The sequence below is a fragment of the Lycium ferocissimum genome, chromosome 5 (assembly GCF_029784015.1).
Source record: "Lycium ferocissimum isolate CSIRO_LF1 chromosome 5, AGI_CSIRO_Lferr_CH_V1, whole genome shotgun sequence".
Taxonomy (NCBI): Eukaryota; Viridiplantae; Streptophyta; class Magnoliopsida; order Solanales; family Solanaceae; genus Lycium; species Lycium ferocissimum.
The window spans coordinates 4,336,348-4,348,711 of record NC_081346.1 but is presented as its reverse complement, the minus strand read 5'-3'; the positions used below and the strand labels follow the sequence as shown (position 1 = coordinate 4,348,711).

Sequence of the window (12,364 nt, the reverse complement as noted above, 5' to 3'; positions counted from 1 at the left end):
GCATCAGTAGGCTATTCTACCCAGCGTTGGTATTGGATCACTCCACTTGTCCCGGAGATTACTGTCTTATTTTGGTTCGATATTTTTGTGTAGATATGGGTATGGCGGTGCCCTGTCCCGACCTTATGATGTTCATATACTCTTATAGAGGCTTGTAGATTGTTGTCCTATGTATAGATAGTTTGTAAGGCCTCGTCGGCCTATATTTCGCTGGATAGATGACTATGACGGCCTGGTCGGCCTACACTTTCATATCCAAATGTATATATACTATTTTAGGTTGCTTAATGTCAAATAGTCTCCTTATAATTATCAGATTATTATAGGATGGTCCTTCGGACCCATTTACGTGGGTAAGCATCGTTATACGTTATGTTAGTACTTGGCAAGTAAGGTTTAGTCTTTCCATTGCCTCCCGATTTATCAGGCCATGACAAATTTTCCCAACCCACACCATTATTGAATTGTGGAAACTCAACATTCACATTTCACTCCGAATGACAATATGTTATAGTAAATATGACATGTTCAAAACCACATGATTCAAAAGATATTTTACACGGCTAAATTAATGCATAAAATATAAAACTTTACATTTTTAAACTTCATAACCCATGAAACAGGAAGTATACCATATACACATGAAAAAAGAAGAACGAAAGTTTGGTTCTTGGTTTGTGTCAGGTTTAGTCTCTTGAACAATAACAAAGAACCTACCAAACAAAGACTGAGAAATTTCAAAGTCCCTCTTTTTTTTCCCTTTTTTTTTTTTTTTACTTCGGTTAGGGGTTATTGTCGAAGGGAATACCAATTTTTATCAGTTGGTAGCTAGGAAAAACAATGTAGTACAATTTTTTCTTCCTTTAGTTATGGGCAAAAAACATATATCTACATAGTAAGTGAACTCAGTGGAATTGTGCAACATTGATCAAGAAGCAGTCCAGTTCCTTAGTCACAATATATAATTTAATTTTATTTCTATTTTTGGTTTACTTCTCAGTTCTCACCATTGACAACAAACAACCTATTCATTTGTAACACAAATAACTAGAAGAGAATACGACGTATTGTCAGTCCTGTTGAACACGAGGCAGCAACTAGAAATGATTTAACAAAAAAACTCAATCAAAAAAAAAAAAAACTAGTGTGATAATATACAACAAATACAAATATCAAATCAGCCGAATTTCATGATTTTAGGAGCAAGCCGCAAAAGCCTATCTAAAGTACTCGGCAAAAACTTCCTAGCAAACAAGTAACACATGTTAGTAGGCTCCACATTATACTCACATTTGGTCCCATTTCTCATTTGATTAAGCAAATCGGCTGTCACTTCGGGCCGAACAAATTTTGTTGGATGAGGCCCACCTTTGGCCCAGTCAACCCAAGTCAACGTTCTATTTCCATTTTTCCACCAATATCTCATTGTCACAAATGTTGGCAAATAATGCTCGTCCGAGTAACATGCGGGCTTGCAAAATCTCTTGAATAAATGAAAATATTTTTGATCGGAGATTATGTCGATGGCGATCTCCCGATCAACCTCGAACCATTGGGACCCCTTTCGCCATTGGGCGAGGGTGACCCATGGTCGCATTCTCTTGTTGTAACGGCCTCGTCCCACGGGACTCAATAGGTCGTAAGACTCCATGAAGGTTTTCGCGGAGTTCATGATGTAGTTGTAGATTGTGGTGAAGTTGTATAGAGGAATGCAAGACTCTGAAAGGAGCACGAAACGCTCGTTTGACAAGTCCAGTAATGCGTTTGCGAGTAATCGTCGTTCTGCTTCCACCATGTTAAATTTTCCCCATTCTACTCGCTGCATATATAGTGAAAAAAAAGTCATGTGAAAATGTTAAGTTTGTAATCAACTACACAATTAAATCTTCCAACTAACTATGGGAAAAAATGGATTTTTGCAAATTAAGCTTTTGTTATAGAAATGGACAGTACTTGGTAAACTAATTGGAGAGAGGCCCATTTATTGATGGCCTGTTAATGTACAAAGTCAAATTCTAATTGACTCGAACTTCCCTAAAAGCCCAGATCATTATCCTTCTACAGAAAATTGTTGGGCTGAGTCCAATATGGGCTCAGCTTCTAAACTTTTCTGGAGTCCAACATGCTCTTCTAGCGTTTACGTTCAAAAGGGACAATTTGCACGATTATCGTTATTTGGGGCTGGTCTTTAATTTTTGCCACTCAAATTGCAGGTCTTTAATTTTTTCCATTCGTTTAATACCTCGAGATTCAGGGTTCAAACCCAGCTTAGTCAACAAAAAAAAAATCGCAAGACAGAGTTTCGTAACAAAATTAGGCCTATTCGGGCAAAAGTTAGGCCTTAAGGCAGAGGTTTGCCTTGCCTTAAGACCTAATTTTGGGTAAATGCTAAACCTTAAGACAGAGGTTTCGTAAAAACCTTGCCTTGCGAAATTCTTTTTTTTTTTTTTTTTTTTTTTTGAGCGGTGGTTCGGACCAAAACCTCGCGATATTCGCCACTTTATAGTCAAAGACAAAAATTAAAGCATCAAAGAATTTGAGGACAAAAATTAAAGACCAGCGCCTTTGAAGGGCAATCCACGTTCAAAAAAAAAAAAAAAAAAAAAAAACGGTGCAAAACAGGATGTCTAAGTACAGAAGAAAGGAATTTGGTGAAGTGTGACAACATATTCAGTAGAAGGAAAAGGTGTAATTGGCAAAAAGAGTAGAAATAAAAGACAACAACAAAAAGTGCTTAGCAAAATCTTGTCAAGAAAGGCAGTATTGATGCTTAGATCCTTCAACAAAAAGAACAATTAATTTACAAATAATACAATTTACACCTAGACCCCAAAATTTCTAAAATTCCAAGCCAAAAAAGCATCTTCCTAAAATTTCACGGGCTATGTTCGCTAAGTTAGCGACGCTAACTCTGCTCATTGCCGATTTTAGCCGACTATCTTGAAAACTTTTTCACAAATCACTAGGGCCTTGCCCTAAAAAGACTTCCATTTTCCTAATACAAGTCGATAGTATCAAATATTTACAGCCATGCCAAAAGCTATAGCTGATAGTATGAAAAGTCAAATCTAAGATTCAAAGTTTATAGGTTTTACATCAATTTCAAGTTAATATACAATAATAACTGTGTTCACAGTCGAATACTTATAAATATTTGATGAACTTTTAATATATATATATATATATATATTGGATCTTAGCAAAAACTATTTTATATACCCGTACGTTACACTCTAGATTTGGCCATTGATAGTGCGCAATTTTATTTTTAACCAAGCCCATCAAACAACTGTATTTGATCATAGCTCCGACCCGGGTCATTCCCGGCCCATCGCCAACGTCTCGCCACAGGATTATTGACATTAATTACACAACATGTACAAGTGTCGTAAAATGGTCCGATCTTACAATCTTCTAACCAAAAGAATGCCATAATTAAGAGTACCATGATTCTTGGTAATTAATGCTAAAAGACGCGTTTTTAAATCACAATACAAACGGTCCAAGTCAACTATATATGGTGATATATATTCATCAAATCAAAATCTTTTTCTATAACGCATGCATCAACAATTAAAACGTCTATAGTTGGAATCATTAATAATGAATCTGGTCCAGATTTGGAAACAACGATTTCAGCTCAACTAATCCACGTCTCTCTGCTTCCGTGCTGTCTAATAAAACAGGGACCATTTGATACGGCGCCATTTTTTATTTTTTTTTAATTTCCCTCCTTAATATTATTTATTTTTCCACTATACTAGGTTTGTGCGTAATACTTAAAAAATGAACTTGTAGATCTCTATGTGACGGAAACAAATAAAACATTACTTTTTGAAATTCACCCAAAAAAAGAGCGCCATTGCATGAATTAACTATAAGCGATTTAAGATATATACACTCATATATAATACAAAAGGTGATGTATGTTTAACCGGTGATAAAAGGTCAAACCTACCATTTTTATCAGCATTTAGGTAAATGCGGAAGATGAGTAAGAAGAAGGTGCATGGAAAATCCACATTGATAAAACACGAGAAAGATATATAAATAATCAGACATGCCTTTTACCCTAATCATGCGTTGTAAAACAGTGCAGACCTAGGACCAAAGCAGACGATATCACTAGTGAACTTGACTGTGAATTGATTTGTGTAAATATCTTAATCTAAGGAAAACAGAAGAATTAGGAGATGCAGATTAACTAAAATGCTAGTGTTAGTAAATAGTCTTACCTTACTTGGTACTCTTCGGCCATGAAATATTGGTCCTTCTCCTGGAGCAGTACCATTGAAGGAAGGTTGAGAATGAATGTAAATAGAATACAGTCCTTCATGTCCTTCAAAAAATCTTTCCCATAATGGAGCCAATGGCAAACTTCCTCTTGCAAGAAACATAAAAGCAATCTTTGGGGTTCTCTTAAACGGCAAATCCCGTACACGTGGCACCATCGAAGCCCTCCAAATCAACTCTTCATCTCTCATATCATGTTTACATTTTGGTGCCTTAAGAAAATCTTGTAACCCAATTCTACTATGACCTACACTTTTGGTCTCATTGTTTAGCAAATTATATTCACTTAAAACAAATGGAATTTGTTGTTGAGGCTGAGGAGGAGGTGGTGGGGCTATTGGTGTAGGAGGGGGTGGTGGTGGTGGCTGGATTTGAGGAAAGAATAATTTGTTTTGTAATGTGTTAGGAAGGTCTTTGAGATAAAAACTTAGTGATATACCAATGACTAGACCGGACCCGAAGAAAATAAAATAGACAATAAGATTATGAAGGTACCTTTGAGAAATACTGAATATTTTTGTAGTAGTGAATTGATGCTGTTGTTCATTCTTCATTTTCTTGAAACTCTAATGAAAAATACTATCAGAGAGAAATGGAGTGAAAAGAGGAGGAAGAAGAAGAGGCAATATATATATAGTTGATATGGAAGCAAAGAACTACATGCTCTTCACTTTGTATTTATTTTGTGCTTTCTTTTCTAGAATTAGACAGGGACAGATTCTAATTACTAATATTTTAACCTATAAGAAGTTTCGGTTCCCCAAATCGGTATTAATTAATTAACACCTCCAAGACTCTAGTTTCTGATCTAAGAAAGTCACGTTGCAAGGATTTTAATAGTAATATATAAAAATATAGGTATTTAATATTTACTTTATTTACCTCTCTTATTTTCTACAACAATCTGAACGTATCAATGTCAAATATACAGTTATTTGTACAAGGTTCTTATCGAAAAGAAACTTAAAGAAAATACTTACTAGTGGGATTATTACAGGAATAATGTGCAAGAAGATAGAGAGGAAACGTGATGATCTTATCATTGCTGGAATATATAAGGAATTGAGTAATTCTGAAAATTAGCGGAGAAAGAATATTCTTGGAGTTGATGTAGAGACATGTTGAGGGCTTTGATGATTTACAGAGTGGAGGGAATATTTATTCAACAGATTTAAGAAAATTTTATTAGTTTTTACAGCTAATTTACAAGTTTGAGAAGAAAGATGGAGGAAGGTGAAGAATTGGAATAGAGAGAAAAGCAAGAAGAAATTGTGTTATGCCAAGTGGATCTCATTTAGTCCAAAAATATTTCCATGACTTCCTTCTTTGTAGGATGACAGCCTTGGGCATTGGCCAGTCCACGTACCTGCCTCATTTTGTCGTTCAATTTTCTTGCTAGTATATGCATGTGTTGTTACTTTATTGCTAAAACTACAAAGCCCAAATTACAAGGTGTTGGTCTTTCAATTAACAATTAGAGCAAGTTTTGTGCATTAAGGTCCTAGTTTTAAAAGAGCGTAATGTGAGTTCACTGATAATAACCGAAAGGTTGAACCCATCAAATTAAAATCTTAAATCTGCTTCTCTTAAGTTCCCATTTACGGTCTTCTAGTTGACAAAGATAAGAGAAAATCAAACGCTAATTTTTTTTTTTATAGCTTTTTTAATTGAAATATATTAACTTCTGCATACGTCATAAAACAACATATGAAAATTTGGAGAATAATAGAGAAGGTAATTCCTTAGCGGTGAGATGGCTGCAAGAAATATTAGAATGTATGCTGTTACGTTAATACTTTTATCAGTTCATAGAGGTGAGGTATAGATGCAAGAAATGAGTATTTGAATATCATTTCATACTTTTGGCGTAAAGGAGGATCTCGTATAGCACCGACAATGAGCTGAATTGATGAATGATTACGGTTGATTCGCTCATTGATTTTCACATAATTTTGACACCATCTTGATGTGTTATTATCAATAAAAATTACGTGCATTCCTTAAAATAAAAAAAAATGTATGGTCAAACACCAATCAAAGTCCTTGCCTCCAAGATTTGCGGCACTTTCCACTTGACGTGCCCAAAGGGGTGCACTGATTTCTTACTTTAATTTCCTATTCCATTGAATCAAATTAATTCATGTACATGCACACCTCTTGTCGTTACTACATCACTTATAATTGCCTGACTTCAAAGAAAATTGCCTAAACGTCCATTAATACGAAGTAAAAGGTTGAGGCTTCTATTAAAGAGAACGATGTCGTTCCCTTGCTCTTCCACTGAGCTACTGTGTATCTTCGAGGCAATCACTAGATTAACTAAAATTTATTTCTGTCGGTAATGCTGTTGTAAGTCTCTCTTCCACACCGTCAACACGGTAGAGAAGTAGCAGAAGAATAAGAAGCAGGTCTTTGTGCCTTTTTAAAGTTGTACTAGTTATTTTTTTTCTGCTCTTCCATTCTCTCTTCTCTCCATTTTGTCCTTGCAGGTGAATGTTTTATTTTAAAATAAATGGTCTAGATTAAATTAACTAGCCCATGGGTCTTAACCACAATTAAAGTAATAAATATTTCCATATATTTCTCTCAAAATATTTGGTAACCCACCAATTGAATTAAGGATACAATAATTAATATGCTTAACAAATTATCAGGAATTAACCCCTCCAAAGTTTAAAGTTTTATATTTACAATTTATTTTCGCTAACTCTCTTTTTTTTATCATTGAACTTGGATATTTCAAACTAATAAATTTTGAGAACATCTCTTATTTCTTTTGGTGGCAGAAAGCTACCTTTTGATTTTTTTTTTTTAACATCGATATACAACCTATATATTAATTAAGACTTTTTATTGCGAGTGATGTCAAAATGAGCATATTTAGAGCAAAAATCAAGAACATACTTTCGAATATGAAGTCAATTTATAAGAGATTGATAATGATTTTTTTCAATTTTTTATAGAATAAGAGAAAGTTCTTTTGAATTGATTAACATGAAACTACCCTTTTTTAACAATAAAAGAAAAAAGAAAGCAGACAAGAATAAATAATTTAGCTGCAATGATTGTGGCATATTGTCAAAAAATTTTGAAGCAAATATATATATATGAAAATATTTGGGAGTTCTATAAACTGATAAGGAAGTAAATATATTGAATTATTAATTATCTAAACCATGGTTAGGGTCTTGCTTTAGTTAATTAAATCTTAGCCTTTAGTTTTAACTCATGCCATTGTCTCCAATCCAAGTAAGCTTAAAAAAAAGAAAAAAAAAAAAAGGCTCAATCCGTTATTTTTCAATTACTGTACTTGCAAACGTTGGTTATATTCTGAATAGCAGCCGTAAAAGTGGATAATTGGGAAAGTCACCCATTTGCACGATTTGCGAGATGGTTTTAATTTTTTAGGCCTTTAAAATTTTAATTGATTGAAAGGTTCAAAAATAAAATAAAAAAATCGCAAGACAAAATCAGCAAAATTAAGCCTATTCAGAACTCTCGTAAAATTCCAGCAAAGCAACATGTCTAACGTGTTTCGGTAGAGAAGTAGAACAAGCGCAGAAGAACAAGAAGCAGGTCTTTGTGCTTCTTTAAAGTTGTATTAGTTATTTTTCAATTACCTTACAGACGTTGGCTATATTCTGAATAGCAGCCGTCAAAGTGGATAATTGCGAAAGTCATCCATTTGCACGATTGTGCTTTTTCGGGGATGGTCTTTAATTTAATTTTGTCGTTAAATGCTAAACATATATGCTCTAAATTAAACCTCAAGTAAAATAAAACAAAAATTCACAAGGCAAAATTTGCAAAATTAGGCCTATTCAAGATTTTTGTAGAATTCCAGCAAAGTAAAAAAAAAAAAAAAAAAAAAAATCTGCTTGCAAAATTTCGCAAGGCAAACTTCTGCTTTAAGGCTGAATTTTCGTGAGCCTTGCCTTGCGAATTTTTTTTTTTAATTGAGCGAGGTTCGATATTTTCGACCACTTTTTTAAGCTAAGGACAAAAACTAAAGACCAGCGCCTTTGAAGGACCATTCGTGCAAAAAAATATATATATATGAGTATGGGCAATTCGCAGGAATGCCCCTTATTCTGGTGGTCTTTAATTTTTGTCCCTCAAATTGCTGGTCTTTAATTTTTGCCCTTCGCTGTAGCAACGAGGCATCGGGTTCGTCTTCATGCATAAAAAAAAAAAAAATTTAAAAAAAAATCGCAAGCGCAAAGCTTTTTAAAAATCGCCTTATATTAAGATAGGTTGCCTTAACTAAAGCCGGCCTTAGATTACTTTTTTTTTTAGTTATGCCAAGGCAAGAGACGAACCCAAAAACCCTGAAACATTTTCGGCCTACTCTTTTTTACGCAAAGGACAAAAATTAAAGACCAGCCATTTGAAGGCCAAAAATTAAAGACCGCCCCAAAAGAAGGCCAATCCGCGGAAAAAAAATGTATGGGTATGGGCACCACGTGCTATCCAAAGATGGATTAAATCTAACCCACGGGGGTCCACAAATAAATTTCAAATTTTCAACCAAACACCACAGAAGAGGAGAAGCTTCCAAGCAAATAGTGCAGCAGAAAAGACACGGGGAAGTCACATAGGCATTGTAGGTTTAGCTAGTGTTAAAGAATTGAGCTTTTAGAACTCATTTGGTATGAGGGATAAGAATAAATAATTCTGGAATTATATTTGAGATGATTTTATCTCACGTTTGGTTGGGATAAACTCGCGGTATAACTAATTCCGAGATTAGTTATCTTGGGATTGTAGTATTATATCCCTGTGAGAGGGTGAAATAACTAATCCCGGAATAAATAATCCCAAGATAAGGTATGCTGGGATAACTTGTTTCCAACCAAACGAGCCCTTAGTGGTATAGTGCTTGAATGTTGAAGAATGGATTACAACTTTCACTAAACTGAAATTGGAAAGAAAAAAGGGAACAAAAAAGAGACTTAAAAGTGTAAGAAGATGAGGAATCTTAACAGACAACAGTCCAATTAGTTGGTTACTTGAACTTTCACCATGTTGGTGAGAGTTCGATTCCCCACTTTGTAATTCATATCCCTCATATTTCATCCACTGTATACCTCGCATGAATATCAAGCTCTCCGCTTAGCTCTGCTGATGATCACGCAGAGTGTGTTTCAACATAGGGTTTATGAGATCACATTTCCTCCACCCAGTCTTTTATGACAAAGTTGAAACTAATAGCAGAAACAATTTTTTGATAGGAATAACAGAGCAGAGCATATACTGGGCATGCAACATTAGACTTGACGTTGGTGTAAAAAGAGGGGAAGGGTTGGGGGGTGGCGTTCCTCTGCTTTCACAAAGATATTTTCTTTTCTCTTTAAGAAGACATATCCTGCATCGTGTTTTTTTTTTTTTTTTGTGTTGTGGGGGGGTGTTTAAGGAAGACATCTACTGCATCTGTCTGCATGGCTAGAAACAACTGAAGAAGTTTTTCATGCCAGCAGAATACGAAGTAAATAGCAAGGAATTGAGTCAGTATAACCTCCCTCAAGGTGCTCAACCAGTTCACCGGAATTCATAGCTATTACACAACCGGAAATCCCAAACTAAGGTGGAAGTCCAATATCGAAAGCTAATCAATGGATACAATTTCCGTAATGTGTTAGTTATGGCAGTAAAAATCCATAGTGAAGTTAGTGATTAGTTGTTTAGAGGGGAAAAAAAAAAAAAAAAAGGTCAGAATGCAAGAGACTACCAGCTAACTCGATCCAGAAAGTTATCAAAAATAAGACAACAAATAATGGCTTGCTGGCAATAAAGAAAAGGACAACAAATAATGGTTTCAGTTATTAGAAGGTACTGCTTGTCTATTGGTTTCTCTCTTTCTTTATAACCACGCCCACCCCCTCACCCCCTTTTTCTCATTCCACAAGGATCCCACTTACCCTCCACATGAGCAGAATCTACCTGTTGGCGGTGCTCTACCACGAAAGCAAGCCTCAAAACGTGATGATTTTCCTTAATTAAAGGGAATAACTCATTTTCTGAGGGAACTTTTTTTCTTTTGATTGGCATTTGCTGAAAGAACTGGCTTTTTCAGTTATAGCACCGGTGTACAGCAATCCTACAAGTAGCTCGTTCTTAGGTTCGACAATGTCAAAAGAGTTTTTCACGCAAATCTTTTGTGCATATTTTTTTCTCATGACCATAATCTAAGCATGTCCATATTCTCTTCTTTTCCCTGAGTTATCATGAACTCTCACCAAGCGTGTATTGGCATCATGATGAAAAATTACAAGCATCATATATCTTATCTACCAACTAGAGGAGATTTACTGTGCATTTATTGAACAATCCTTTAGCTTTTTCCATAGTGTATGGATTAGCCCTCTTTTATTCTTACCAGCCTCTATATCATTTTTATTAGGGCAGTTACAGTGACTATAAGCACACTTAGTTTTGATTTTGGAAAAGCTCTTTGTGCCTGTCTTTTTACCTTTCATCAAACTAGCAAAGAATGTGAGTCCATGCATGAATACATAGATGAGAGACGAATAGAAAAACAAATAGAACCAAAGGATCATAACCGGTCAAGGCCTTGTAAAGGTTTCCTTGTACAAAGTGTTAAGAACTCAAGGATATACCCTTCCCAAAAAAGAGATTTCACACAGTAAAAACCAGAAAAGATGGAGAAAACCCACTTCACCAATTGCAAGTATAACAAGTAACTAAAACAGAAAAAAGAATGAAGTGTAATGTACAAAAGAAGCTCACCTAAGCCGTAGTGATCAAATTTATCATATTGATGATTAAGATCCCAGCCCTCATTGCTACAAAAGAAAATCAGGAATAACATTTGATTGTGCTGCTAATGTTAGAGCCCCATCCGCCCTTTGTCGGGATTTATGCTTGCCATGGTGATGGCTAACCTTCTGCTTATCTCCCTCTTCATGTTCATCTCTATCTTTTGCAGTACTTCTATGTTTCTTCTCTTTACCACGAGAATGGCGTTTGCTTTTTCTCAAATTTGCATTTTCTAGTTCAGAATTCTCCATTGATTTAGAATCCTCTTTTGGTCCGGAAGACTTGTCTATATCCAACTTGCCCTTCTGTCTTCTCTTACTCGATGACTTGTCAGACTTCTTAGTTCGTGATGATGATGTTGCTTCATCACCTAAAAGAACATCTCTCACAGCACCAGAGATTAGGTCATCTTTTAACTCTACCTTTTTGGCAGAGATAAAAGGCCCATCCCCATCATCTAGTTTCACCACTACTGGCCTAGGCCTTGGTTGGTTTGCCTTTTTCTTAGTGAATAGAGATTGTTCTGTCAGCTTAATCAGATCATCAGCCTCATCGTCAGCATTATTTCCAGTCTTAAGGTCGTTAGCAGGTGGATAATCATCATATACCATCTCCTTTTTCTGTGACTGTAAATAATATAGCCCATGGCGTTTGCGATGCTCAGCAAGAAGAGATGTTGATTCAGTTGATTCCAATTCTTCCTTACTTTGTCGATGAGACATGGTAACATCATCCTTTTCTGAGGAAATGGATCTTCCAAGGGAGAAAGAAGTAGGTATATGCAACCCAAAGTCACCACATATGGCATCCAGATCATCCAGACTTTGATTAAGCACCATTCCTTCGGGCATAGGTACCTTTTCCTGAGAACTTGCTGAAACTGGACCAAGCTCTTCCGAAAAGGCTTCAGCAATTAGTTTGATCATTTCATGAGTCTTCCTTTGTCCCTTGTCATTATCTTCTTCCCTTTTCACCAAGTAACCAGGTAATTCTTCTCTTATCAGTTCAACCAAACCAAGGACATTTCTTGATCTCTCCAGTATCTCGACCTCATGGCTTCCTGCTAGTGGCCCCAACGTTATTTCTACAAGATTTAATATGTTAATGATAGATTCTTCAGTGATTGGCTCCACCTTTAAGGAAGTTGAGGACAACCACTCATGAGCAATAGACATATCCTCAAAACTCTCTGTGTCACTATCAGCAACTGGTCCAGTTCTTTCAAACTGAGAATTCTCCTGCATCAGATCTGCCACGCCTTGGAAAGCTGAAGAAATAACTCCCTTGGTAGAAA

The 12,364-nt window shown here is 35.6% G+C and overlaps 2 protein-coding genes across 2 annotated transcripts; both read right to left on the bottom strand.

Annotated features, from left to right (window-relative positions):
• Positions 1–1,131: 1,131 nt before the first annotated feature.
• LOC132058106 (glycosyltransferase BC10-like) lies at positions 1,132–5,680 on the bottom strand. Its single transcript, XM_059450670.1, has 2 exons — positions 4,236–5,680; positions 1,132–1,819 (listed from the first exon to the last, which is right to left on the bottom strand). The coding sequence occupies exons 1-2, from the start codon at positions 4,845–4,847 to the stop codon at positions 1,178–1,180; spliced, it is 1,254 nt and encodes a 417-aa protein (XP_059306653.1). The 5' UTR covers positions 4,848–5,680; the 3' UTR covers positions 1,132–1,177.
• Positions 5,681–10,798: 5,118 nt separating this feature from the next.
• LOC132055195 (AP-3 complex subunit delta) lies at positions 10,799–12,359 on the bottom strand (the record flags this gene model as incomplete). Its single annotated transcript, XM_059446903.1, has 1 exon — positions 10,799–12,359. A coding segment is annotated over one exon (1,263 nt), but the record flags the coding sequence as incomplete, so codon positions are not given.
• Positions 12,360–12,364: the final 5 nt, after the last annotated feature.